Source organism: Neopelma chrysocephalum, unplaced genomic scaffold, assembly GCF_003984885.1.
Source record: "Neopelma chrysocephalum unplaced genomic scaffold, ASM398488v2 Primary Assembly neopelma1_70, whole genome shotgun sequence".
NCBI lineage: Eukaryota > Metazoa > Chordata > Aves > Passeriformes > Pipridae > Neopelma > Neopelma chrysocephalum.
In genome coordinates, this window is record NW_020897730.1 from 5,779,533 (window position 1) to 5,807,481 (window position 27,949).

General features: G+C 44.6%; 1 protein-coding gene across 1 annotated transcript in view; it reads right to left on the reverse strand.

Moving 5' to 3' along the window:
• The window catches only part of SGPP2 (sphingosine-1-phosphate phosphatase 2), a 38,062-nt gene that overhangs the window by 8,887 nt on the left and 1,226 nt on the right, over positions 1-27,949 (reverse strand). Inside the window, exons 2-4 of the mRNA XM_027686200.1 lie at positions 14,536-14,694; positions 3,212-3,391; positions 670-759 (exon numbers count right to left, since the gene is read on the reverse strand). Of these exons, the coding sequence (XP_027542001.1) occupies positions 670-759; positions 3,212-3,391; positions 14,536-14,694 (429 nt within the window). The remainder of the gene's footprint in view (positions 1-669; positions 760-3,211; positions 3,392-14,535; positions 14,695-27,949) is intronic.

A 27,949-nucleotide genomic window follows, 5' to 3' on the forward strand; every position in this document is an offset into this window, starting at 1 on the left:
GTCTCTAAGCAACTGTGCCCAACAAATCTGTCATATAAAGTCACAGATATTTTATGATTTTTTTCAGACAAAGTATTTGCGCATCTTAGTCCTTTAAGAATTAGTTTCCTTCCAGCTGAAAACAAAAAACTTGTCATAATATTTTTATAAGTGCCCCTTGTATGGTAACAGGAGACCTGCTGTCCCCCAGGCCCCCAACTTGCCATGGTTTACCCTCGTGACTCACCAACCTGCTATTCCTGCCCCGACACTCCCAGCCTAAACCAGCCCCGAGTATTTCTCGCTGAAAACAGTGATACTGTTGCACAAAAGACTGAGCTAAGGATCAGCATCGGTTACCCAAGTACATTCCTCACAATTAAAATTTCAAAATAGAGAACTACAATTGAGATGCCACCCCGACCTCACCCGGCTCCTCAACCTCCGCACACTTGTGCCTTCCAAGTGCTATAAATCATTCCCCTGTGCACTCAAATAGCAATAGCCTGAGGGTTTCCTCACAGCTCCTTTGAATGCACAGCCTGAAATTCAGTGGCACAACTTTTATATATCTGTGGTGGCAAGGCCAAGGCAGGTCACATATCATTTGAAGAGTGGGAGATGGGAATTGCTGTAGGAAAGCAGAGCTGGAGGCACAACCAGCATGGGGTTGGTGCAGGGCATCCTTACCAGGACTGTGTGCATCCCTGTGTAGAGCCTGCTGAGACACACCAGGGTCGAAAACACAAACGCTGCTACCAGGCCGAGTTCAAATGGATACTGTGAAAAGGGAAAAAAATGAAAATAAATACACCCATTACACCAAGCAGCTGGACTGACCTAAGGATCTCTGCAAGGATGTCGTGCTGGGAAGTGGCTCCTGACCTGTACTTTCCCAAAGAGATTCATCTGACCTGAAAAAAACCCCCACATCAACCAACGTGCAATCCTGCTAGAAGGTAATTTCATTACCTGTGGTGCTGCTTTTGCAAAAATATAGTCTCAGTGTGGGGAATCCTGGGAAACAGATGGCATTTGCAGAGTTGTTCCCTTACAATATCTACCTTTAGCAAGTTAGTGCTAAAGACCTTAAGGAAAAAGTCACAGCATGTACAGCCGATGTCCAAGGTTGCACTGCAGCCTCAGCTCAGCCAAGGGGATCGTGACAGCCCCAGAGCCTGAGCAGATGTGTGATCAATAGTCCTCGAGCAGTGGGCTGAGAGGGGAGAATCAATGTCTGGGCTGAAACCACAATCCGGCTATTAGAGCAGTCAGGACCGCTCTTCCCCGTGACCCTTAAAGGTTTAATCATCTTCTTATGAAGCTGTTTTTGCTTAATTCCCTCTCCAAGTTGCCTGCAAATGTGGAAAGAAGCATTTGAATAAGTCAACATTTAAAAAGGAAGAAAACCTCCTACATTTGGTAAAGAATAAGCTTAACATATTAGCCCTTAATCCACTCATTCAAATCCTGAAACCGAGTGGGCTGCTGGGTTCCTTTCAGTCCAAAAAGGAGATTTTTCTGTAAAAAATAAACCAACCCAAAATACAAATAAATGAAATTAATTCACCCAATTTGACACAAAGTCTCCATCTTCTGCCAGAGGCTGCCAACTGACCAGGGTGGCCACAGGTCAGAGCAAAAATGCATCAGTGGAAATTTTAAGCATAACAACTCTCTTCTGACCCTTTCACCCAGCATATTCTAACCACCAAATAGAGAGCCCAGACCCAGCTGCAGATGTCACTCCCAGTTCATAAAACACCACTTTTCCTCGCTTCTCTAAGCCTTCAGAGGATTTACACCCACTTTACTCCCCCCTTAGCGAGCAGCCTGGGAGCTAGTCCAGATCAGTAATTGATATTTAGGGCAGCTTGAGAAGATAGCAGCATAATGTTCTGGAAGATTTTTCTGTCCTAATAGAGGCAATTAAATCATTTAATTATTTGACAGCAGTTTTATTGTTTCATGGCATCTTCCAAGAAGTGCCAGGCAGCCTGTGAAGAGCTGCGTGTCCCACTGGTCACTTGTTGATTAAGGAGGAGGAGACGGTGCTGCTGACCAGGTCTTCTTGGCAGCTCTGACACATGGGATGGATCTGGTCTTCCAAGGATGACAAATATCCCATCTTATGGCTTCCTGTCCCCATCCCACTGTCAAGCTGTTCTGATCAGTTCCCACACAGTGATCAGGGAGCAGGGGGCTGGCAGCACAGCTTTGGGCACGACTGACCTGCTCACTTGTCCCCATGCTGTAGGCAGGAGAAAAGCCTGCTACTTCACAGCTGGGACCAGAGGGGTCTGGAAGTTAAATTGTCTCAGAGATCTCAGTGTAACACAGAGATCCCCATTGCTATGAGTTGCAGTCCCAGGACACAGTGAACAGTGGCCACCTTTCTCCCTGCAAAGGGCTGGCACTGCAGGGGGGATGACAGCAGGACCCCCCTGGCTGTACTGCAAGCCCTCTTGGCTACATGCATTTATCCCTGAAATACACTTGAGAGGGCTGAGAAACATGCTTAAGTGCAATGCAGCCAGGAAGTTATTATTGCTAGAGTAGAGGAAATGCATGCTTGGATTCATAAAATGAAATGAAAATAATCATCATGGAGAAATGAGTTTCTACGAAACAAACCTTTTAGAAAGATAATGAGGGAAAATAATGATGAAACATCCCCAAGCAGCCTACAGCTCCAATGCAGTGAAATTGCTGTTACTTCTCTGGCAAACAGGCTCTCAAATCATGTTGTATGCTGTTAGTCTAACATATGTTAGAGCCAGGGGATTTCCAAGGATGCTTTTCCTTTCATACAAAAAAGAGGTGACACAGAGCTCCTTGGTTTCCCTGGGAACTGGCCTGTCCTGACATACAGCAGTGACTTGGCGGGCATGGGATGAGCACAAAATGCTGGCATTGGGCACCTTCCCTCCATGGTCACCTCATGTGAGAAAGCACAGCGAACTCACCAAACCATGGCAGGGCAGTGCAGCCTGCCCACAGTTCATGCTAAAGAAAGGAGATTTCCACTAAGTTTCTTTTTGTGTCTATTATTGGCCAGCTACAGGTAACAACAGGAAAGAATACATACATATGTGTGAAAATAAATACAGAGCTCCTCTGGAAGTGGCAACAGCTTTGGATTTGCCAGCTTTGTGTAGCTTGCTGGAAGCAGACACATGCTTTTTGAAAGACATATATTTTCTTTTCCTTCCTTTCTTTTTGTACCCCTTACCTTGTACTGGTTCATGGTTGCAATGAAAAAGGAGAAGGAGATGGCTGTGGCTGCCATGGCGTGGGTGGAAGGCATCCCATACTCTGCGTTCGTCCTCATTTCCAGCTTGACAACAGGTGGTGAGAGAGGCCGAGGCCACTTCAGGATGTCCTTGGAGACCTGGCCTATGTACATCACTATCTGGGGACAGGAAAGGCCACAGGGCTGTCAGTCAGCACAGGCAACCCCCATGCAGCCCACCCAACAACCACCTGTATTTCTGGGCTTTTTCCTGCAAAATCCACCCCTCCGAGTGCAGAATTTATCCCCTTAATTATTGAAGGGGTTTCCATTAGCTCAGTCAGCGAAGGAAGCAGTGGTTTTACTGCACCGTGTGGTAACCTGATCAGAAGTGGGACCAAAAGGAGGGTTGGCTGACGAGATGCAGCAATACAGGACAGTGTGAGACAGACAGCTGGCTCCCACCCCATGCCAGAGAAGTTTAAGTTCCCTCCCTATCCCTCACACCCCCTCTCCTTCAAAGAAAACAGCTATAAGAGAAATTTTCCCACCACCATCTTTGAATCACTGCCTTGCCCAGCCATGTCCCTCCCAGCTGCATGCAGCACCAGCTCCCCCATTCCCAGCAGCTCCCACTCCACCCACTGCACGAGGTGCTGCAGGAAACCCTCTGGGATCACCACCCCTGTGGTTATTAAATTACAACCTCAGCATCCTTGGTGAGGCAGCAGAGGGAGAACTGGACAAGCAACATGAAGTACCAGTTCTCCTGCCTAACTTCCCAGTAAAAGGCTTTTGTTCCCTGCTCGGGACCCCAGAGGTTTAAGCAAAGACTCCATTAATTAGCTCCCAAGCAGAGCAACACTATTTTTGGGGGGAAATGTTGCATTCTCAGTTCAGGAACAGAAGCAGAGGCAAGAGGAAAAGCTGGCCAGCATCCTTAAGGGGTGCAGCTCATCCAGCCATGCCCAGGGCACCCACTGTGTCGACATCCTCTGCTCCTTAGCAGCAGGCTCTCAGCATCCAGTGAGGACTGAGAAAAATCAGCCAGGCTGTCCCTGGAGGTTGCATTTCCTTTCTATTTCCAGCCTCCTCCCTTTAGATAGTGTAGCCAGACATAGGCAAAGAAGGCTCTTCAAAACAAAGCAAACTTTTTCCTTTTTTATTTAATATAAAAATCAGGTTAACTGTTGTCTACCATGAAAGCTCAGTTGCTGTGTGAGACGGCTCACTGTTCTGCTTCTCACGCTTCCACTAGCAAAGGAGGGGTCTTAAAATAACATCCTTCCCATGCTGGTGTTAGCCATATGCTACAACAGCAACACGATCATCCAGTGCCACATTTGTCACCAGCCACATTACATCCCTCTCTCTCCCACCAGCCATTTAAAAAATGGCTTCACATTGAAAGAAAGACATCAGGATTCAGGATTCACATGTCAGGACCAGGAAAGAGCCAAAAGTCATGTCCTTTTCTCTACAGCAAAGCACATGCTGTGAGGAGTGCTAGACTTACATCCAGCACCAGAGCCTGGAAAAGTGATTCCTGGTGCCTTTTCAGCCTTTATCCCTCATCATGTGAATCATGTTACTGCCTTATTATCAGCACCAGGTGCGACACTCCTGGCTGCTCCTACAGACACACAGGGGAGACAGCAAAGACCCTGCCCTGGACTGTTCACAGTAAACAAAGGCTCAAGGAACAAATGTCTTTTAGAAAACACTGTGTGGGTTTATTTGGTTAATGCTACCAGTTTCCAAATGGATGCAGGAACATCTTTGGAAGTTAATTAAATTCTGGGGTAGAAAGCAAAATTACTCTCTCCAGCAGAACATAAAACATTGAGGCTGCCGTTTGTGATACCATCTGAGAGGCAAGGTAGAATGAGCCAGTTTATCAGCAGTCCTCTGTAATAATGACTTCCACTTGTGGAAGTATTATTAGTGCTGGTACGTAAGAGCATTACAGGAGAGGAAATGAGTCATCTCTAAAATGAAGGCTATGCTAGGACTCCTCTGAGGGTGACAAACAGGCTGAATGCTGGAGGAGGTATGGGTAAGCAAAAATACCAGGCTTCCTCACAACACCCTCCTTCCTGGCATTCCAGATTAAATTCTGACCCTTCTACTTTTCAAAAACACCTATTGTATAGACGGCAAGGAGAGGTGAGACAACCTCCATATAAACACGAAGAGGAATCCAGAATATGCTCAGACTAAGCACTGATCTCTGACACACCAGACCTTTGCCTTTAGCTTATCTGGGTACCGTGCACGTGTCTTTACACACAATGTCCTGGATTATTTGGCAGAAGCAGCAGTTGTGGGCGCAGTAAAACATCCCCCGCCAGCTGAACTGGCAGGCTTCCCTGAGAGGCAAAACATGGCAAGTGCTCGTGTCTAAAGGCCACCCAGTACAGGTGTTGCTCTGCTTTGCCTGCACCCCACGTGCTGCTCACACCAGCTGGAGGAGCCAGACTCAAACCACGCTCATCTAAGATTTAACTAAAACCCATTCCAAAAGTTTTTCTGTACCCGTGTACATTTCCACCCAAGGGGTCTCCAAGCCCGAGGCTGAACACCAGGGAGAAGAGGAAACAGGCCCTCGACCACAGAGCAAGCGGGTGCTGTTTGCTCTCTTGCAGGCATGGCAAAGAGCAAAACCTTGAAGCAAGTAATGCCTCCATGCTTAATTGTTCTGTTTGCTTCTTCCTTGCGTTGCTGACATTTTTTGCCTACCTAGAGTGCTGTATTACAGCTCTCAGTGCTGTTCTTCTGTGTTTATTTCTAGTACAGGCTCTTTTAAATAACCCAAGTTTCAAAGACATATGGGTGAAAAAGGGGCACTGCTAAGGCTGGGAGGGAAGGAGGGGAGCTGAAGCTCAAGGATGGAAAAGGGAAAAGTACCCAAAACCAGGCCCCAAACCCGGGCAGAAAGAAGTGATGTTCTCGAACATCAGACAGGTTTGCACAAGGAACCCTTGTCCCAAGACCCTCACCACACTTTCCCACAGGAATCCCTGTTAAGGGACACTCAGGGACCCTGCTTTGCCTCTGCATTTTCCAGTCCTACAAGCTGCGGTTGGGACAAGAGCTACAGCGTGAGTCCTTACTAAACAAATGATAGCAAAAGCAGGACGGTGCCCCTTGAGCAGAGCTGTGGTGGAGGGGTCACTGGCAACCATCATGCACATGCAGAGCAGGGAAATGCCACCTTCCTGTCTGTGCTGATGTGTGTGCATGCACACACAAGGAAAATTGCTCCCATAGCTTTGACATGGTGGGGACCTTCAGGAAGTAATGTCAGCTCCCTAACATTGCAGGGTCACTTGACAGGGACATGGCAGCACCAGCTGGAGTTGTGGGAAGTAGAGCACATCCTCTCAGTCCCCTTCCTCCAAAGCCACAAGGGCACAGCCTGTCACCATGGGGCTATCCTCTGCCATCTTCCCAGGAGACCCTGGCCTCAGGTTGCACAGCTCTCACCTTAGCGCAGCACAGACCAGGCACTCCATTCATTGGCTGAATCTGTGAGCTGCACTCACAGGCAGAGGGAGAGCCCTGGGCAGGCTTTTCCTCCCAAGGACTCCTGCTCGGCACTGCAGGGGAATGTGTTATCTGCATCTCACTCTGCTCCGCAGCGAAGCAGTAACAACCCGGCTAACTGAGCCATGCTTGAAACCCAGAGTACAACTGCCCTAATCTGAACAGAGGTGAACAGGCCTCCTCTGTTTCTGCACTGCCAGGTGCTACCACACCAGTTCAGCCATTCCCATTCAGCTGGGAATGTGATGTGGCACAGACTGTGCCTGAGCTGCCGCCCCTCCCAAGGGTCCCGCATCTATAACCACACAGGCTGAACACATGGGCCAGGGAAGCAAGCTGGACACACCAGTGTTTCTGTCCAAATCCAAGCCTATAGACACTATTATTCAGTTTTGGATCCGGTGAATTTCCTGCTCTTTTCTCATACATATCCATGCCTTCCGAATGCAACAAAAATGACTCTGAAGTTAAATTCTTACAAAAAATGTAATCACCAATTAAAAAAAAATACCTGGGTAAGAAGTTACTTGTTCCCCTCTCAAAATTATTTTTTATTAATACTGTAAGCAACTTAAAATCAAGACTTTCCTCCCTGGTGCCTACCAGTACAACTGGGGTGGCCTGTGCTGTGCAAGGGCAATAGCAATCATTTACAGTAAGCCAGGGTATCAGGTGAAGGAAAGGCAAAGCTTTATTGCCACTTTGGGTCAACAGCATTACATTTTACTACACAAAGGCAATTGGCAGTTGCTATAGCAGCACGACAGCCTCTGTAGTCTTTTTCTGAGAGCTTCCTCTTAATTTGCTCTGAGTCATACCTATGGTCTGTCTCCAAAAATATATCCTCACCTGGGCCTTTACATCAGGGTAAACAAGATGAATCTATTTTTGTCATTTTAACAGATCTTGCTATAGTGAACAATCATAGAATTAAACTTGAGGCATTAGCATCCACACAGGTCCAGATGCCAATTCATTTGTTCCAACATCTGCAAGAGTTCCCTCTGGGGTGAGAGACTGCTCCCTTCCCTCTGAGCATTTTAGTCCCATAACGTGACCTGTCTCCTTGACATTTGCATACCTCTGGTATTGAGTCAATCATCTAAGAAGAGGTTTTTCTCACCTGCAGGTGTTGTCTGGCATTTGCAGTGGTTCTCCCTCACTCCTCTCTCAGTTGCTGCAGGCAGCACTCCCATGGCAGGAAGCAAGAGCGCTGCAAGCAGATTTACCGCCACAGTGCAGATGCACGAGAGGGCAGACAGACACACAGCCAAGCCAGTTCTGCATGCAGATGCACAGCACCAGTGCCTCAGGGCACGATTTCCCCTGTGGAACATTCCTATGGCAGCTGCCCAGACCCCGTGTCTGGCAGGATTCAGGAAACAGGCTCAGTGCTGCAGGTGTGCTGTGTGTGGCCATCCTCCATCACCCTTCCCCTGCCACGGCCTCCACGCAGGGGTGGACACACCTGAGCCTCCCACAGACACGTGAAGGTCAGGAGGAGCAACTCTTTTGGTATTCTGTAATATTTCAGCTAACAAAGAGAAACCAGAACATGTTTATTTTCAACTTCTGATTTTACAGCTCTCCTATCTATGCTATTGATCTACCAAAAGGACAAGATGAAATTCAAGTGGAGACATGAGGTCAAATAGCATTGACGACGTCTTCCCCGAGACTCACAGTGTGGCAGCCTGACTTTGAATCTGCTGTTTTGGCTCCAAAACAGAAACTCTATAACCTGGCTCTAGAAACCCTGGCCTGCAGTAGCATATGTCATCTTCTCAGAAAGGAAACTCACAGTTTGAAAATGATGTTGCTTTGGGTTTTTTTCCATAACATTGTGCACTGATAAGAGTGACCAAGCAAATCAGGGGAAAAAAGAAGGATGCACTATTAATAAACTGGCATTTGCAGATTAGTCAAGCAGAAGCAAAACTGCATGTGGTTGCCAAGGCAGGCGTGACTTTCATTTACCGTACAGGAATTAAACCAAGCACCCAGCCTGCACCATTCACAGCTTCTGTTCTCAGCATCCCCCAGTGAAAGCTTAAGTGACCAGAGAAACACTGCAGCAGATAATGGCTGTGACTGTGTCCCTCAAGCATCCCTTGGTTCATGGGGAAAGAGGAGCAGGGAAAGGAAGAGAACGTTCTTGTGGAGATACTTCTCCTACCCCCAAGTCAATGCCAAGAACTAAGGTTTGGCATCAGGAAAACACACCGTGAAAGTCACTGAGCAGCACTGTTGGCCTTTAGCCCTGGCAGCAGCCCATGTGGAGGAAGCCATGTAGAGCAGAGGAGCCCCAGGCACCCCCAGCCTGGGGGGGCCCTAAGCCACCCTCTGATTTTATCCTGCTCCCCATATCCTCCCTGAACCCCCTGGCTGCTCCCTGCATGCAGATATGCCAATGGCTGGGATCCTCCTTGAGGCACACATGCCTTATGGGAGAGGGCAGCTGGCTGTGGGAACTCAAGGATCTGCCATTTCCAGCATGGTTATTGCTTTCCAGAAAATACATCAATCTTGTGCTAGCTGCACAGGAACTTTACACGTTTTCCAAGGGTTTAGTCAGGTTCAATGGGACATTCAGGGTCACACTGAGCTGGTGGGATGCTCAAACACTTGGGTTGTCCCAGCTCCACAATGGGAGCAGTAAATCAGGGAGGCAGATCTCCAGCCCACCATAAGCATCACAGCACACATGTCATGGCAAGGGTCAGCAGGAGACAGGGAGAGAGAAGAGACAGCATGGACAGCTTCCTAGAAAAAGTTATATATATATATATGTATATATATATATATATATATACACACACATATATATATATATATAAGGAGGGAGGACTTTGTCTCAATTCAGGCTTCAGAAACACAAAACCAGAACAAGATCTCGTGCTTCCAGAAGTACAACCAACTAATACCCTAGCACATTCACTCTGTCTTTGAAAGAAGCCTTTGGCAAAAACTATAAGGGAGTTGACTATCTCATAATGAGCTCAAAGAAGGAAATTTGAGGCCAATCTCCTGATAGCAGGAAAAGTACTGTCACATTGATCTGGTTTGTCATCTAACACCTAAAATTGGGAAATGGTTATACCTAGTAGATCTAGTGAAATACAAAAGGTTGCCAATTTAAACTTCACCTTAAATGATTCACAGCTGGTCTCAAGTTGTGAAAGCCTCACTGGCACTCTTTCTTCAGGGGTGGAGTACAGCTACCAGCTCTTACAAAATTCCATTTCAATCAACACTTTATCAACTTCCACATGTCATTTTCTTTCAGGGACCATTTATTTTTGTATTCTGACATGATGTAGTTACTTATGTGCCTGAATACAGTTTTACACGCTCTTGTGCAGTGTAATATATGGCTCTTTCAGGAGCTTGACTTTTTGAGTGACTATGTTTATCAGCTGTTCCAGCCTTGTTTTGGTGAAATGTAGCAAAAGCAGTAAAACTAACAAACACATAAGAATTGTTAAACCCAAAGCTTGCTTCGAAGTGTTTTCAAAGCAGTGTCCAGGAATTCAAGGACCTCACAGTAATGTCAGTGGCATCCCAATTGCAGGTAAACTCCTGCTGGTTAGGAAACTCCTGGTTACCCTGAGAGATGGAGTTCAGAGCTCATCATTCCTAACTATGTGCTGACAGTCTGTAGAAAACTGTTCCTCTGAAAAGCAAGATGCTAAATTGCCATGGACTCAGACCCAGGACCTTCTCAGACTTGCTGAAGATGTCTACACCCACTGCTGCTCAAGGAGCCCAGAGGGGCACACACAGCCTGGCAAACGCCTGCCTGGCATCACCAGGCACCCAAACCCTGCCTTCCTTCAGAGCTGACGCCTACCCCTGAGTCAGCAGCTTATCACTGTCACATGCCAACAGCTTCCACACCTGCCCCAACAAAGTCCATGCTGGCCAGCTCTTATTTATATTGCATAAATTAAAGTTTTACAGGCTATGAAGAAGTGTGGATACCCTTGGAGAAAAAAAAAAAAAGAAAAAAAGATTTCCAGGCATGCTGAATAGGAAACTGAAACTGTAACTAATTTTTTCCCCAGGTCTCTACCTCTGAAATTGCAAACCAAAATAAAGCTTTCAGACCTGAGGAAGTGCAGAAAATAAAAAACAAACAAACAAACAAAACCAAAATGAGCTTTCACCTCTTGACCTGAGATGTGGAGTGAATTTAAAGTACATTTGGGGCCTGGTTTGTGTGAAGCTATTTTTCATCTCTGTACTTCCTGGTTGAAGTCACGACAGTCATAGGCTTCAAAGCTTTGTCTGTGCAGGTTCAAGAGCTTTTACTTCAAATTTCTGGAGAAGAGAAGCAAAGACACCAGAGTACCTTCAGCACTGACCCAGCATCTTGCTCAGAAGTTTCAGTTATTTCCTCCATCTATCCAGAAAGGTAAACCCTGCATATGTACTGTGAATCCTCAGAGGAAAGACACCGTTGGAAACACATGTTGTTTTAAGATTCCACAACCAGCATTTCCCAGAGCCATTCACCTAAACAGAAAAGGACAAGTACCTGGCTTTGGCGACCCAGGGCTGGAGAAGATATCCCAGGGTACTAAGTCCAGTCCTCTGCTGCTGCTAAAATAAACTCTCTTCATACTTCTTCTTACTGCCGTTCATCCTTCTAGGGCTATTTCACAACCTTTGGCTTCAACTTATCTACAACTGCCTTATGCACGTTTCTTCTTGTGATTGTACTTTTATTTAAAGAAGCTCCTTTCCTGTGCTGTTTGCAGCCAGCCCCATTCTCTCTCCAACTTCATTTTGTTAGGGACTTATCTAAGTTTTCAGTCTCTGCTCAGAAAATAGTCTGTTCTTTAATCATCCCTGGCCCTGCTCCAGTTTGAAATTATCTCTCTCAAATGGGGGTGACTGGCTCTGCATAAAATATTACAGATAAGATGGCAGGAAAGCTTTGTAAACAGCATTAATGCTGCTTTAATTTTTAAGGGAAGAAACTCCCCTGATTCATCCTGGCAAACTGACACTATTTCCAACTTGCAGCAGAAACTCGGAGGTTTAAGTTGGAAACAGCACAGACCAAAGTACCACCCTCAGCACCCTTCTGTTTCTCCAGTGCTCACAGGCAGCCCCACTTCTCCTGGCCGATGATCTCACTCTCTTTGTCACCACCATCCCTGCCTCCCATGTTCCCAACATACCCGGCTCACACAAAAGTCATTGCTGGTCCACTCCCTGCTGAAGAGCTTCACTAACAGCCCCTCCTCACCCTGAACATCTCCTTTAAAGGGAACTACTACTACCTTCCCCTTAAAGCTCTCTCTTTGATACCAACTCCTTTCCCCTGATGGGTAAGAGCCTTCTGCAGAACATGCCTGGGTGCTGCACTTGTCCCTTCATGGTTTTCCCAGACTTCAACTGGCAGCTGCTGCCAGAGATATCAGGCTACCTGGATTTTTACTTTTATCTAACACAGCTCTTCTTAGCCCCACATCATCATCATCCATTCAGAAGCATTTCTTCAAAACTCCAGATTGCAGAGAGCCTGCGGGTCTGCACTTCTGCTCACCACCATGTCACCAGACAGGTGTCCTTCCACTGCTATCACCAAAAACCTCCCACCCAGTTAGCTAACACCACAGCTTTGTCCCACTGACTCCTTGGCATTTCCCATGCAGCTAAGCCAATTGTGCTGTCACATACATGACTAAGACCAGGCTGGATGGGGCTTTGAGCAACCTGGTCTAGTGGAAGGTTTCCCTGCCCACAGCAGGGAGGATGGAAGTAGATGATCTTTAAGGTCCCTTCCAACCCAAGCAATTCTGTGATTCTATAAGACAGACCAGCACCACTTACAGCACTGTTAATACCAGTTCCTGCTCACAGCCTTCTCGCCAGCAAGAAACCCACCCAGCTGAGCTTGCCATAATATTAACACATGGCCTGCACAGACATCTTTAGTCATTTCACAATTACATGTAATTAACATGTTTTAAAAATACAGGTTGTCATAAGCCCATGTCTTTAAAACAACTTCCCCTTTTCATTATAAAGTGTAACTCCACAACTCCCTCAGTAACTGGGAAAATAATATTAATAATCAGAATATCACATGCTTGAATACTCTAATTACAGAATCACAGAATATGCTGATTTGGAAGGGACCCACAAGGATCATCAAGTCCAACTCCTGGCCCTGCATGGGACCATCCCCAAGAATCACAGCATGTGCCTAAGGGTATCATCCAAACACTTCTTGAACTCTGTCAGGCTTGGTGCTGTGACCACTTCCCTGGGGAGCTTGCTCAGTGCCCAGCCACCCTCTGGATGAAGAACGTCTTTCTAATATCCAACCTAAACCTCTCCTGACACAACTTCAGACTATTCCCACAGGTCCTGTCACTGGTCACCACAGAGAAGAGATCAGTGCCTGCCCTTCCTCTTCCCCTCATGAGGAAGTTATAGACTGTGATGAGTTCTTAAACCAAACTAGATCTGGCCAGTACTCAGATGAACTCCTTGCAAGAAAAAGACAAGGCAAGTCTGCAGAAAGGCATGTGAGGAGCTCTAAAGAGTCATTTTCTGAGCAATATGCAAACCCAGAAGGCAGTGACTACCAATTTTCATCTTCTGTGGCATGTTTCCAGAAGCAGTAGGTGTACTCCTGGCCAAAACCCAGCTCTAATTACACAGTGTCCACCTACTTCTACATTTCACTTGCAAGTTATTTTTCATGTTCTCTTTATAAAATGTATTGACTAGGGTTATTGGCACAGAGCAATTGATGCCTTCTCTCCAAGACCGTGTGTATTTGAAGCGTATTAGGAATTCAAATAATTTTTATTATTTCTTATCATATTATTTGGTCAAAAGACAGAATATTGTTAAACAGAATTGACCAAATCACAGAGAAGCTTCACTGTAAAGGAAAAAAGTTAGCTATCAAGTCCAAGTTTTTACCAAACTTCAATTTCTTAGATCAATTGGCAGCTAAACCTCCAGGATCCTGCCATCTGCCAGAGGTGCTCACTTACCTCCCTTCCTTGTTCTAAAATGGTCATATTTGTCCAGCAAAGATCTGATCAACACCAAGATGAGCAATGTCAGTGACAAAACAGCCAATCTCAGCCTGAAGTGCCTGGTTATCTACTTTTTTTTCAGTGCCAGAATGGAAATACATTATTCTGGATACCCACAAACCACACTTGTGAAGGTTGAAGCAATGCAGAAACCAGTTAATTTGGGAATGCTCTCATATTAACAAAAAATCAATGCTTTTAAGCCTTAGTCTTCAACAGATAATCTGATTTTCCCCCCCTCAAATTACTGCTTATGCCACTGCAGCCTGCACATCCCCTTACTATCAGGTTTATAGTAATTTCAGTCAAGCAGGAACTATGCAAAGAAGTTATGCAGAAGAAATTAGAATAAGAGAAAGATTTCCCAAAGTGATAAAAAATTATCATTAAAATACTATGACACATTGGGAAGGAAGTGTTTTCCCAACTGTTCTGTGTAAACCCTATCAAAAGCAGCTGAATCTGTGACTGGGCTGGAAAAAAATAAGTCAGTCCAAGATATGGCAGAGATGAACAGACACCCTATGTCAGCTAATGCCCGTCAGCTCCTCTCAGCATCACAATGCCTCTGATTCCTGAACACACAAGTTATGTATAAATAGTGTCAGTGCTTCTTTTGTTTGAAGGGATTTTGTTTGTTTAAAGGGTTATTCTTAAATATTCATTTGCTATGGATACAGAATCAACATTTAAGTTAATCATAGAAATACTTACAGACCAAACAATTATCATTCTTCTAGATACGGAGTGATCAATATTCCAGTAGGTAAATGGAAGGAAAGTGATATAAAAAATCTCTTCACCCAAAGCAGCTGAAAACCTGAACAAGTAGTAGTAGAAGTAGTTCTTCACAATATACTTCTGTGTGCAGCCCTGGAAATGGAGAATTTTGCAAAGTTTTAGTGAATTAGAAAATCACAGCAAACATTTAAGATACTTTAACTGCTACAGTTTCCAGACCTTAAATTAAACAACTTGTTATAAAAAGTGTCAAGAAATGAAGTTCAACTTTTATACTAAAATGAAGACTATAGTGATAGCTCAATTAGGTTTCCTGCAGAGCAGAAATCTATTCAGGCTAATTAAATTGACAAAAACTTCCAAGAGATCGGATCAGCCCTTCCTCGAGGGTAATAAGGAGTATTTCAGAAAAGGGTACAGGTGTGCTAAGTTTTTACATGTGTAGACATGTGTAGACATTGTTTTCACTGGAAATGTGTTGAGGTGAAAAACATAAACTGCAATTAGCAAACCACTTCATTTAGGATTTGCCTCATTATAGCAGGCAAAGTTGACCCCGCTAGTATGAGAAATTTGCTGCCAGGTCCACTGACAGCAGCATTCCCAGCACTGCCCTCAACACCAGGCTCTCCATGTGCCTCTCACCCCATGCTGCCCATGGCAGGATGCTCAGGGCATCACCCCACGCTGAGATGCCACAGCTGTAAACTACAGCTCTTACATGGAACTGGGCTCAGCAATTGCAGCTGCACGAGCAGATCCAGGGGGAAACAAGGCTGTGAGTGGGCAGAGAGAGGAGCTGCCCCTGTCACCACCAGATTTTCACTTCTGTGAAATTTTTAAGTAATAACCACCAGGTTGTCTCTTTAAACATTATCAGCAGATACATTGCAATCAGTGACATTTTAGCACTTTATTTATTCATTTTATTAAGCTAGATATTTCATTCAATCTCTGGATTTGGCAGCTGGATGATTTCATAAGATGTACCCCACCTAACACGTTTGTATTCTCTCTTCTAAAAGGTGACACCCAGCCCTCCAGGGCTGGGAAGCCACAGAACAGCACTCATTGCTAAGTCCATGGCTTTGTTCACTTGTCCAAAGTGTCTAGAAAAGGTTTGCTGCTGCTGCCATTTGGGACTAGGACACCACTAAGAACCCTCATATCCTGTCAGCAGGAGCAACGTGCAAGTCAATCACATTTTATAGGAGTACCTGTACACTTAAGGAAAAAAAAGTATATATATACACACACATATATATACACACACACAAATGCATATGAAGAGAATATTTGATTTGGGGAAGGAGCAAAGGAGCCAATCTAGTCTCACTCTATCTCCCCCCAAAAATTAATATAGAGGTTGCCTATGTAAATATGAGATGAAAGAACTTCCTAAAGATGAGAATTAAGAAGGGATCACAAAGGTTTCAGCACGGACACACTAAGTTAAGATATAGCTTTGACATAAGCTAGTAGAACCCCTCTAATAGGAGCACTGTTATGCTCAGAGTGGTCTGTGTAACTCATTAACCAGAGAGAAACTCTCATCCTATGTGCTAGTGAGAAAATGTAAAAATTGTCTAAGGAGTCTAGATATACAATTGTGACTCATTGTAAAAGCCATTAGAAGTTTCGGTCACTTCATCTGCTTTTAATGCAGAGATGAGGCAAACTGCATGGACACAACAAAAGCAAGATGGAAAGAAGTCACATCCATTCACCTATCATAGAAAAAAAAAACAATTTAAATTGATTTTTGTGTCAATAAACAGAAAAGATGAGTCTGAAACGCCAGGGTCAGAGGAGTGTTCCCCCATCTATCAGTAGCAGAGGTCACAGAGGAGTTACTGGCATCCCTCTAGGATAACACAGCACCATGCTGGGGCTGGCCAAATGACAGAGCAATCAGTCTGAATGTCTCTAGTCTCATCTGCCACTTAGAAAACACCCCAAGTGCAATTAGCACTCCAATGCTGCTTCTGTCAGAGATTCTGAAACCATATTTGGTGACACTTAACATGGCCCCACAGAAAGCCCTCTTCTGGCATCGCTAACTCCTCAATTAAGCATCAATCCTCCAAGGGATTAGGAATGATGTGCTCGTGTGCTTTAGCTCAAGATGATCGGATATATCCCTAAGGTAATGCTTTTATACTCGGAACCTCATGAGATGAGGGATAAAATTTTCCAATTCCAATAGCTGTTTTGTGGGGAATAGTTTTTCAAGTTCTAAAAGAAATCTGGAGTTAAAAAAATATTTCCAGATAGAAGGTAGGGCCAAGTCTTTCCACATGATTTTTAAAACCTTTCTTTTTCTTTCTCCTTTCCTACCAGAAATCACCCCCTACACACACTCACTCGTTTGGGATTTTTTGCTTGGGTTTTTAACACTTTTTTTTTTTTTTAACTCTACACCAGCAGTTGTGCACAGCCAGCGTGTGGCAGGGAACAAACAGAGTCTGTCTGTGACCCACAGTGCTAACAGCCACATGACAGACATGCACGGTATCACCACTTGATGTTTGGTAGTGCATGGTAATAAAAAGTTGATGTTTGCACTCATTGTGATCCTAAAGCATTGTAAGCACAGCAAGCCTGCTCCATGCGCCTTCAGACAGCAGTTAGCTCACGTTTACTATTAATACACACTATTCCTGCAGAAAGCAGAGACTGCTGTGCTTTGTGAAGTGTCTTCCCTTTTTATTCTCATTCTAACCCCAGTGCAGGAAAAGTGATCACAATTATTCGTGTGAACATTTAGCATACTCTAACATTCTCAGAAGTTTATTCAATCTCTAATTTTAAGTAACTCTGATCTTTAGACTTGGTTATTCTTAATGTACTGAAGTGACCTGATGCCTTTCACAATTCCTGAAGCCCTTTCAGTGAGTCAGCCCTTTCATGCATCTCCATTGCTATTTGGTCTGGACCAGAGGGGTTTTAATGAGCAGTAATTAAGGCTGTATATAAAGTCAGAATTTTAGAGCATTTCAGAAGCAAGATGCTATAAGCCATGACATTTGCTGATGCAGAAGATACGTAATTTCCCACAAATGACTCTTCTCATCAACTGTAAAGTATCTATTTTTAAAAAACCTTGACTGCTCAGAATATAAGAAACTCTCATGAATGTGTGAGCCTCTGTAAATTAACTACTCACCTGAAGTATTGTCATGGAAAATGGCTATTGTAGGTCATCCCACTTTGGCAGTCTCTGCACTTGAGTGGGTCACCCACACCAGGTGCTGCCCAACGCTCAGGGCCCTTGAGTGCAAACCCTGTGCCACAGCACCCACCCAACTTCCCTGGAGCATGGGAGCATCCCCAAAGCATTCCTACAGAGCAGTAATGACAGGGCCAGCAAACCAACACCATGGTGACTCTGGAGATACAATAACACACAATGACACAGCATAGGAGGAATCCATCATTTTAAAAGGATGTGCATATGTAACATTTAGCCTTCAAAGCTGAAGTGAAGGAACAGCAGCTGCACCACTAGCATAACATGTATTTTTAGGCAGAGGTATAACCCCCACAAGGCAAAAAAATAGCTGTGTAAAGATACTACTCCTTGCAATTCCTGTAGGATACCTCTTGTCAGAAATCTAAACAGGCCCTGGGTTATCTTGCCCTGTCTCTAGAGACAAGCTTTACAGCATCAAACTTCTAAGGCTCAGAGTCTGACCCAGAGATACAATTAACCAACACTCTGTTCTCAGCTCTCAATTACTTCGGATCTTTTAGAAGATGTACATGTTTAATTGAAGTTTTTGAAGTCCCTTGCTTCCCCTTCCAACAGAATTGCCTTGCAGAAGATCAGGAATTTCCCTCCCAAAGTCCCTAGTTAATGCATTGCAATACTTATCATTTAAGTGATTGTTTATTGCAGTAAAAAAAAAAGGTACAAAATTTAGAGAAGCCACCAGAAACCAGGAACAAGGGGAAAAGCCAAAAATTCTAATCTAGATGTTGCTGCACACAGAGAAAATATAAATCAGACAATTCAGCCCCACAGGGCATTGCTGTCTGGAGTATAAGCAGTGGGAAAAAACCTTCTGTACTGCAGTCTTCTGTAGAAACAGTCAGTCTTACGTCACCTTCTATGTTTACTAACAGTTAATAAAAGAACCCATCAAGTCACAACAAAAAATTAGATATTGGTGATTAGATTTTGGAAAATAAGAAAAAGCAAAAACCATGATTATCAAAAGCTTCAGCTCTTCCATCCATCTCAATGTCAAACACAATTAGAGTTTCCTGAAGATCCAACAAGCAGCTGAGAGCTCTCAGTAACACTCCAGAACCTATGCATTCACCTTCCCTGGGAGTAGCAACACTGGAACTCACTACTCCAAGAGGAAAGAACAGGTGGCCATGAGACAGGCAGTGCCCCAGTGGGAGATCCTGGTGTGGCCATGAGCCCCTCACAGGGAGGGGCTGGGGGCAGAGCACCCATGGTAACATGAGGGAGGAGCCATCAAAGGAAGGTTACAGAGAGATGGAAGGAATTGCGAAGATGTCAGGAAGACAGTGGTGCGGAGGGCAATAGCACAGGAAGCCCCAAGGCATGAAAAACACACCTAACCAAACTCATACATATGTGCAGCTCCCCACTCTGTTCAACCACTTTTAAACAAGTAATTCATTTTTTATCCTCTACAGAATGTGAGGCAGCCAGTGAGCAATAGTTGTGCAGTCTACATACTGTTCTTGTTGAAGGAGGGACACCTAGAGCTAACAAAACCTCAGAAATGTGGAGACTGACACAAACAGAAATCACAAGAAAATGACATAAAGTTCAGTCCAGCTCTGCTGTTTGCAGTAAGTGCTTGTTGAGTAGCACACAGAGAGGCAATGTCCAGCTCCCAGCAATTACAGGGACGTGTGGTCTGGAACCATCAGCTGATGCAGAAGCAAAGACAATCACTGCATGAGAAGTAACAACACATGAGCTTCAAGCCAGAGAGTCACAGAGCACTTTCAGTCATCTCAGGCAAAGAACAAGTGGGGAGCCTAAAAACCAGGCAGAATCCCAGTAGCATTTCATTAATTTCTGAATTCATTCAAAGCACTGAAAAAGGCCATTACCTACAACTCTCAGCAAAGGTACCGTAACAGGGCAGTGCTGCAAATGGCACCAGGGATGGCTGGAAGCTGTCAGGCTGAAAGGGGCTATATTTTGCCAGACCAAAGGCTGAGACCAGTCAAGTAGCAAAGAGGAAATGAGCATCCAGGTCTTCCAACTGTCCCACTGGGCACAGTGGTCACCCAATCAATCTCTCATACCATTCACCACATTTTACATCAGTACATCTTCATCCGAAGTTTCCCCTTCAGTCTGTAAAGGATGGTGTAGCTGAGACAGATACACACACCTGCACAATCAACACACACTCAGCACACTGAAGCTGGAATGGGTTCAGCACACAGTTAAAATACCTCAGTTTGTGTGTGAAGATTTAATTTTTGAAACTTCAGATTATAACTCCTTCCACTCCAATTATTACTTGGGAGGTAGACTGAATTATAGGTTTTATTTCTGTATCATGCTTTTGAGGTAACACTATTAGCCTCCTTCATTCAGTTGGAAGAACACATAGAAGTAACAGAATCTGCCAAGTAATTTAAATGTAAAGGGAATAACATAAGATTAGAGTTGACAGAGCATTTGTTCAGGCAGTTAATAGGAAGAATCAATGAAGGAAAAAATTGATTACGTTGTCTTTCTAAAAGAAAGCCTTCTTAAAGAAACAAAGAAAACCCCACAAGTCTTTCAGTAGCATAGGGGCATGGTTACAAGAGTGAGATTGCTTATGAAGGACCATGCCTGCAGTCACTGGAAGGACAGCCTCGGGCTTCCTAAAAGACAGCCTAAACCAAGCCTAGTCCAGCTTGTCCACCAAGGATGGACGGCTTACACTCCCATCACTCTGATGGAAGTTTGTCTAAAATTTGTCTAACCTGTCCTTACTGACACCAGTGGTGGAGGCTCCATTGCTTCTCCAGGCAATCTCCAAGTGATTTGCTCTCCTGCCACCTAGCCTGAAACTTTCTTACTGAAATTTGAACCTATGACTATTTTATTATCTGCTGCAGACAAGGAACAAATTGTTTCCTCTCTCTTAAGGCTTACACAGGAGAAGGTTGCACAAGCATTCAGAAAGGACATAACTGTCCTCTCTTCCACTGCTTAATCACCTAGTAATTCTTCCAGAAGATACTTAGCATTTTCCAGACACAGCACTTAACATGCCTGTCTTGAATTTCAGAGCCCAAACATCAGACATGGTGCAGTAATGCTGAAGGAACACTCCTGCACAATTTCATTCATTTTGAGGGCGGTTTTCAGAGGCCCTCAATGCCACCATTGAACCATGCCCAACCTGTGATCTCCTCTACCCACTTCTTTTCCTCCATGAAATCACTACCAAGTCTATTGTTTTCCATTCTGCAGTTGAGTATTTATTACAACTGCTTCTTCAATGAGTATCTGCACCTATTGAACAAAGTCAATTTTCAACCATACCTTCAGCTTGACAAGACTATTTGACTTCTGTTCTCATCCTCCAGCCTGACTGCAGTTTCTCCTAAATTCATCTCACAAGCAGGACGTCTCTCACGATCAAATTTCCAACTAGTTATTTCCACATAGATATGAAATCTTTTCTGAAGAGACTCTCGTTTTCCATCAAAAGGTGTCCACTGTGGCGCTCAAACTTGCAGGCCATGCAACTTCATATATTCCTTTCTTAGCAGATGCCTGGAGAGTTGACAACCATGATTCAGGGAATCATAGAATAGTTTGGTTTGGAAGGGACCTTTAAAGGTCGTCTAGTCCAACCCTCAAACCTGCTAGCTCATATACTTTGGAGCTTTTGCCAGTCGCCAGTAAAAAGGTGAGATGTTCTGATCTTCTCCACACAGTGGTCACGTGAGATCAGAATCACACTTCCCTCCTTTTCTTCTGGTATAATTTTGAGGAACCCAAAAAGGTCTACCTTCCACCATGATCTCCAGAGTTTTGAGCACACACCTATACACACCTCCCTCACACAGAGGGTAAGGCCTTTGTGTTTGCTTCCTTGCATGCTCTTTATGGTAAGTTGTTCCTCTCACGGCCATTCCGGTTGCTCAAGTGGCTCCCCCGATGTCCAGTTCTTACTCTTTTGTTTTTAATCACTGATGTGTGTTGGCAGCAGTTTCCTGCCAAGAAAGCTGCACAACAACAGCGTAGGTAGGGCTGTATGCATCTCCTCCTCGATGAGCTCACCTCCTGCATCCCCTCAGCCCTGCTTTTCCAGCCAGAGGTTGGGCAGATTGACACGGTTTCAAGTGCCATGACAGAAGTGGTGGGTGAGCTTCCCATGCACTTCAGCATCCTCCCACATTCCAGGAAGAACTGGCCAATTTGTGCAATATCAAAACAACAGGGCAAAAGGGAGGCAGGAGAGGGAAGGGCAGAAGGAAAAGGCTTCCTTCCTCCCTGTTTTACAGTGGAAGAACAGGTTTATTTAATTGCATTTTAATTTACGAGAATTAGACTGCAATTTTGAGAGATTCAACATAGGGCCCACACCTGGAAATGTCTGAGGAAGTTATTTTAAGGGTTAGGTAGCATCTGTGTCTGTGGACAGAGGGAGGAAAACACGAGTTAAAAACCAGAGAAAGAAAATTACAGGCAGTTCAGAAAGATGGGGATTCCAGCTTCAAAGCAGATATCAAATTCCTCTGAAACATAACTGTACTTCATCTCTCCAAAGGCAGTGTTACTAAAACTGTTTTTGGGCAGAAGAAGGATGTGTCACAAAACAGCAATTTTCAATCTGCACAGCATTAGATGGCCACCCTGCCTACACACCAGCTCCCTGCAAGCACCACCACCTCTTAGTTTTGACTTCCTGCCAAAAACACGTGAGTCATAGCATTACTAGGACCTGCATGGCTGCTAAATAGCCAGGGTGTTCTCAGAGATATAGGGGAGGAGGAATGGGAAGCCCCTCAAGCACTTTTCCCCCAGCACACCAGGTTTGAGCAGCTCCCAGCTGATGGGAGCTCCTCAACAGAAGCTTAACCTGACCTAACCCAACCCAACAGAAACATGTGGGAATGGCCAATGACTATGGAGAACCAGCACTTCACTGTTATGTTTCTTCTCAGAGCAAAAAGCTTGTTCTCATCTTAAGGTTTTGTTTTAGAAATTAAACATATCCTGGAAGTTTGACACCACAGATTAGTCACATATTTCTATCCAGCAGCATCAAGAATCCAGTCAGTTACTTTTGCACAAAGATTGGTTCCACAGCAGAGGTCTATCCTGAGAGGCATGAGCAGTAAGGCTTCTGGAAGATAAATGGGCAGAGAAACATTTACCATTTTCAGAAAACTAAACTATTATTTTTTTAACTTAAAATCAGGCACCGCAGGGTGAAGTGACTGCTTCCCCTGCAGAGAGCTTGAGGTTTCAAGTCAAAGAGCAGTTTCCTAAGGTAGTACTTAAAAGGACTTTGGGCTAAGTATCATCACAAATATGCAATTCCCAGCCAGATGTACTCAGACCACTGTAAGAGGGAAGGGATATGTGTTCAAATTGCAGCTGTGGCTGTGGAGAGGCGTATTGGAGGACACCTCAGCAGCCAGCCCGCCCCTGGGGAGGAGAGCTGTAGATAAGATGTTCTCAATTCACTTGCTGCCTCATTATTAGTTGCAATTAGTGCAGGCCATGCCAGTGTCAGCTCTGTTTCCGATGGGGAAACACACAAGCAGACCAACATGTAACCTCATGTTGCCATCAAGTGCAGCTTCAAGGATCTCTTCTGCTGCTTCAAGGCCTGGATCTCCTACCCTGCTGAACAAGGGACTCTGTGGCTGAAGCCCCCTCAGCACTCCAGCAGCCTCCATGAGCCAGCAGTGCCAGCACAGCGCTGTTTGGCACTATTTGGCAGGTGTTTGCAAGGCTTAATGCTTCAGTCTGTGCCAGTTCAATATTCACCCTGGCACTTCATAGGTCCAGGTGAAGGGCATCACAGCTGCCCTTCTATAAGGACCCGCCCTCCTCCTCCCTAGACCCTTCATATAGTATTTTGCTTACTCTGTCCTCTCCTTCATGCCATACATCCTGGTGGATGGGCCTTACATTTTTCAGAGAACAGGCTCCTCGCTGCCAACTCCTCTGAGCCCCTTCCCTGCAAACACTCAGTCTTTGCTCTTGTGGCACAACTGAGGTGTCTGATGCTGCCTTCTGTAAAGTACCCCAATGCTCTCCCTTTGCAAGAGGAAGTTGCAATGGGAAACACTGAAGGCAATACACCTAATTAACTGGTTGACATAAGTATTTATAATTCTGTCCAGTGGAGTGAGCTGCAAAGGGGATAACAACCTGGCCTGGGGTTATAGAGTGACCACTCAGCTTCCTGTGTGCCAGAATCCAGTTTGCAGCTGCCAATTGTCTTCAAAAGGAAGAATTAAACACTTTTAATTTTACATTTAGTAATAAATATTTCCAAACATAGTAATAAAATAAAGTAGCAATAAATTAGCAATGCAGCTCCATATTAAAGCATTTATATGCCTCTATATCTAGACCAATAGCAGTTTACCTTGAGAAAATAAGTAGCAGATGCTAACTAAACTGAACTGATACGAAGCCCTATAAAGCAGGAAATTGAATAGCCATTTAAAATAAAACTCTCATGGTTTAGACAATGCCAGCTATACATTCTAGACCTCAGATTTACTTGCCATGACAGTCAACAGTCACCTTCCACTGTCCAGATGACCCATAAACATTCCCTGCAGAGCATATACACAAGGTAAAGTGAAAGAACTGGCTGTTCAAAGGAATTTTCCAGAGACAACAGATTTTCTCCAGCTTCTCATCTGTTAAACCTACTCCTGTTCTCCAGAGCTCTAAAGGAGAACAATGACAGCAGATGAGCTTTTATTCTTCTGGTTGATATCTGAACTAATGGCCTAAGACATTCAGCAGAATTATAGAGCAGTAAGTGGCTCACCTCCAAGCACTGGAATTAATCCTAGGATCCTGACAGCTCCTCATTACGAGGTCCAATGGCCTCCAAAAAGATGACTGAGGCTGTGAGCCAGGAAGCACTGAGTCATGAAGCACATCATCACGGGTGTAAGGACTCGGGCTGCTGGCATGGCCCCTCACACACCCCCTGCACCGGCACCCACCTGGCCAGCAGCAGCTCTCTCAGCAGCTGGCACCACACAGCCACCACGCAGGATACCTGCTGCAATCAGTGAAGCTTCACAAACTTCTGTCAGCATCAGGCGTTTCTGCAGCAAGATACCGAATATGAGATGGTAACAAACGACACGTCTGGCTTTGCTGCCTGTTCTCTGCAGGGGACACTGGGGTTCTCACTGAGGAGTGGCAAACCCAGGGCTAACAGATTTTCACAGGATTGCCACACGCTACTTGAATCTTGGATGCGACTGTACTGTCATCTTCCGAAGGACCGTCACTCACAGGGCCGGCCAAAACCATCCAATGACACCATCTCACTCATACAGACTGATGTCATCCCTTAGTGCCTGCTTAAACCCTAAACCAAAAATCAGACACATGCAAGACAGGCAAGCTCCCTTAGCAGCCACACCAGGTAGGGGAGATTGAACACAGAGTACCAGAGCACGGGAACAACGCTGGGGAATGTGAGCCTTGTGCTCATTGAAATAAGAAACTGGATCTCATGTTTCTCCAGCTGCAGCTCCAAACTCAGGAACTTCCAAAAATTCAGCTGCATTCTCTAGGAGGACAAAGTGCTAGCACTTGAGGCAGGAATGCCTTGCTGTCAGTTCTCCTAACAGTGCTCATGGGCATTTTTCACAAGAGTTTGTCTCATCTGCTGGACCTACCCCAGCTACCACCAACTTACTGCTGCATGGAAAGGGAAACAACATGAAACCAAGTAAGCCTGCAAGATGATTAAAAAAGAAAAGCAAGACTCTGAGGCTGATGTAAAAATCTATTGCAAGGGAATAAATTTCTCTCTCTTCTCTCACAGAAGAGAGAGCTTGACTCTAGCCCTAGAACAAGCATGCTCCAAGTTACCAGCCATGCCATCACAGCAAAAGCAGTGTTGTCATCTACATCTTGTCAGTAATGGACTACAATTTTTGGGAACTGCAATACATCTGAGCTGGATGTGCAATTTTTACCCACCTTTTCCATTTCTGTTACCACCACCTTGCTGTTATCCTGGTTATTATCCTCCTCACCTACGGCACGAGCAAGAACCATACAATCACTAAACATCATCAGGCAGTTTGTAAACATTGCGCCAGTTCGGAGCAGTTCTGACAGTTAAGGTATAACTACAGAGTAAACATGAACTGTACTCTTTCAAAGGCAGAAAGAAAGATCTCAAGAGATGATAAAGCATCTGGGAAAGGAAGAGTGGAGAAAGACAAACAAATCTCTACAGAGAACTTTGAATAGATGATTATTTTTTTCCTTTGCTCCCTTTCATTCAGGCTATTAATTTCAGGAGCAAAAGTCCATCAGGAGATTTGAGATAAGCAGAGCTCCACTTTTTAAACATATCTAGCATTTATTTGGCCACTCACAGAACACCACAGAAATCCTCAGAAAGCAAGTCAGTGTTTTTAAGTACACAACTTGAGGACTTTATACAGAGCACCAGGAAAAGATACCTTTCAGGCAGTTTCAGAAATAAATTGCTTGTGAAACGAGCTAATAATAGAAAGGAGTACAGAAAAGAAAGTAGTATTAGCTAGAGACAGGATAATTACAAGAAGTTACTGTCTTGTCTTCTGTAGCAGTAAAACCAGACAGTTTCTCCACTAAAAGCCCATGGGTTCAATATGCAGTCCAAACCAGGTCATAAATCCAGTTAGCATCTTGGACTAGCACCATTGTATATCATCCACAAATACCAGAGTTTTCATTTGAGGTATTAAAAAGTGTTTCTAAAGGATCTGGTAACCAAGGAACATCAAGAACATGGGCTAGGCAACTAATTCAATATTTAAGTAATTCACCTAATTCAATAATTAACATGCAGCTGTGGCTGTCACATCTAAGCATTTAATTCCTTGTCTCATCATCTCGTGGCAACTCCCGTGGGGCAGACAGGACTGACTTCCAAAGATTCAGGAATACAGCAACTGTAATCAGGCCTTGCTGGTTTATTTTTTGGGGGGTTTTTTGTTGTTTGGTTTTTTTTTTTTAACAGGTTATACATAAAAGAAGACACTCATGAATCGCAAGCAGCCCTCCTGGCAACAGATGTATGCAGGTAATTAAAGTCCTCCTTCTCCCAGGTGAAGAGCTGTCCTGTCTCTTTACCCTCCTGAGGGATCCTCTTTTCTCTCCATCCAGTATGACATCCATCCCTACCAGGTGTGTCCATGTCCTCTGAAACCACCGCCAGCTACAAGCCCTCAACTCCCTTTCCCCAGAGTCTCTCCAGCTGGGACACCCTGGCACACAAATCCAGTCCATGTCAGATGCAGGGGCCTGAGAGCTGGCACTGAAGAAAGAGGGAATGCCCCTGGACAGATGGGGCTGTGGCAACCCCAGCATCCAGTCAGCCATTCACATCTTCTTCACTGCATGCAATATACTGTTTCCACAGATATAACCCACTGATTATGCAAGAATTTACACAGGAGAACCTGAAAACCTTTAACTACTGCATTGTGGCAGCAAGAACAAAGCAGTGTGAGAGTTACTACCTCACAGAAACCACTTGTCCTGATGACATGGACTTTGAAACTCCCAAGATTCAGGAAGGGATAGATGAGCGTAGAGCCACTCCAAGTCATCAGGAGGAGATGCAGGGGCAGCACTTAAGCACCTTTCCACAAACACCTGCAGCTAACAGCAAGAAAATACCACTGCCACAGAGAATTTATGGCCAAGGAATTTGCTATGTGTATGAAACTCCTAAACCTACTTATTTGCAAATACATCAAGGCAACTCCAGTTCATTTAGCAACAGAGCAGTGGGCCTGGGAGTCGGCATGAGAGAGGTCCAAATTCACTTTTTTCATCTCCTGGCAGGTTGGACAAGGCCCTCCTTGTAAAAATGGATTTTCCATTTCCAGTTTCAAAAAAAAGGAGCAGAGAGAGTCTATAATTCTAGCACCTCATTGAAAGAAACACTATTCAAACCATTACTCCCATCTCCATTTTGGGGGGTTGGTGAACCCAAATTTCACGTTTCAGAAGTTAGTGTCCTAATTCTATGGAAACAAACTCTTCTGCTTCTATCTCCAAGTTTCATGTAGTCTCTCTCAGGACACATTCACCCTTCATATATAGGTAGTTGTGCCTTACTTTGTGAAACCCAAAACAGTTGCTCAAGGTGAACAGCTGCATTCATGGAGCATT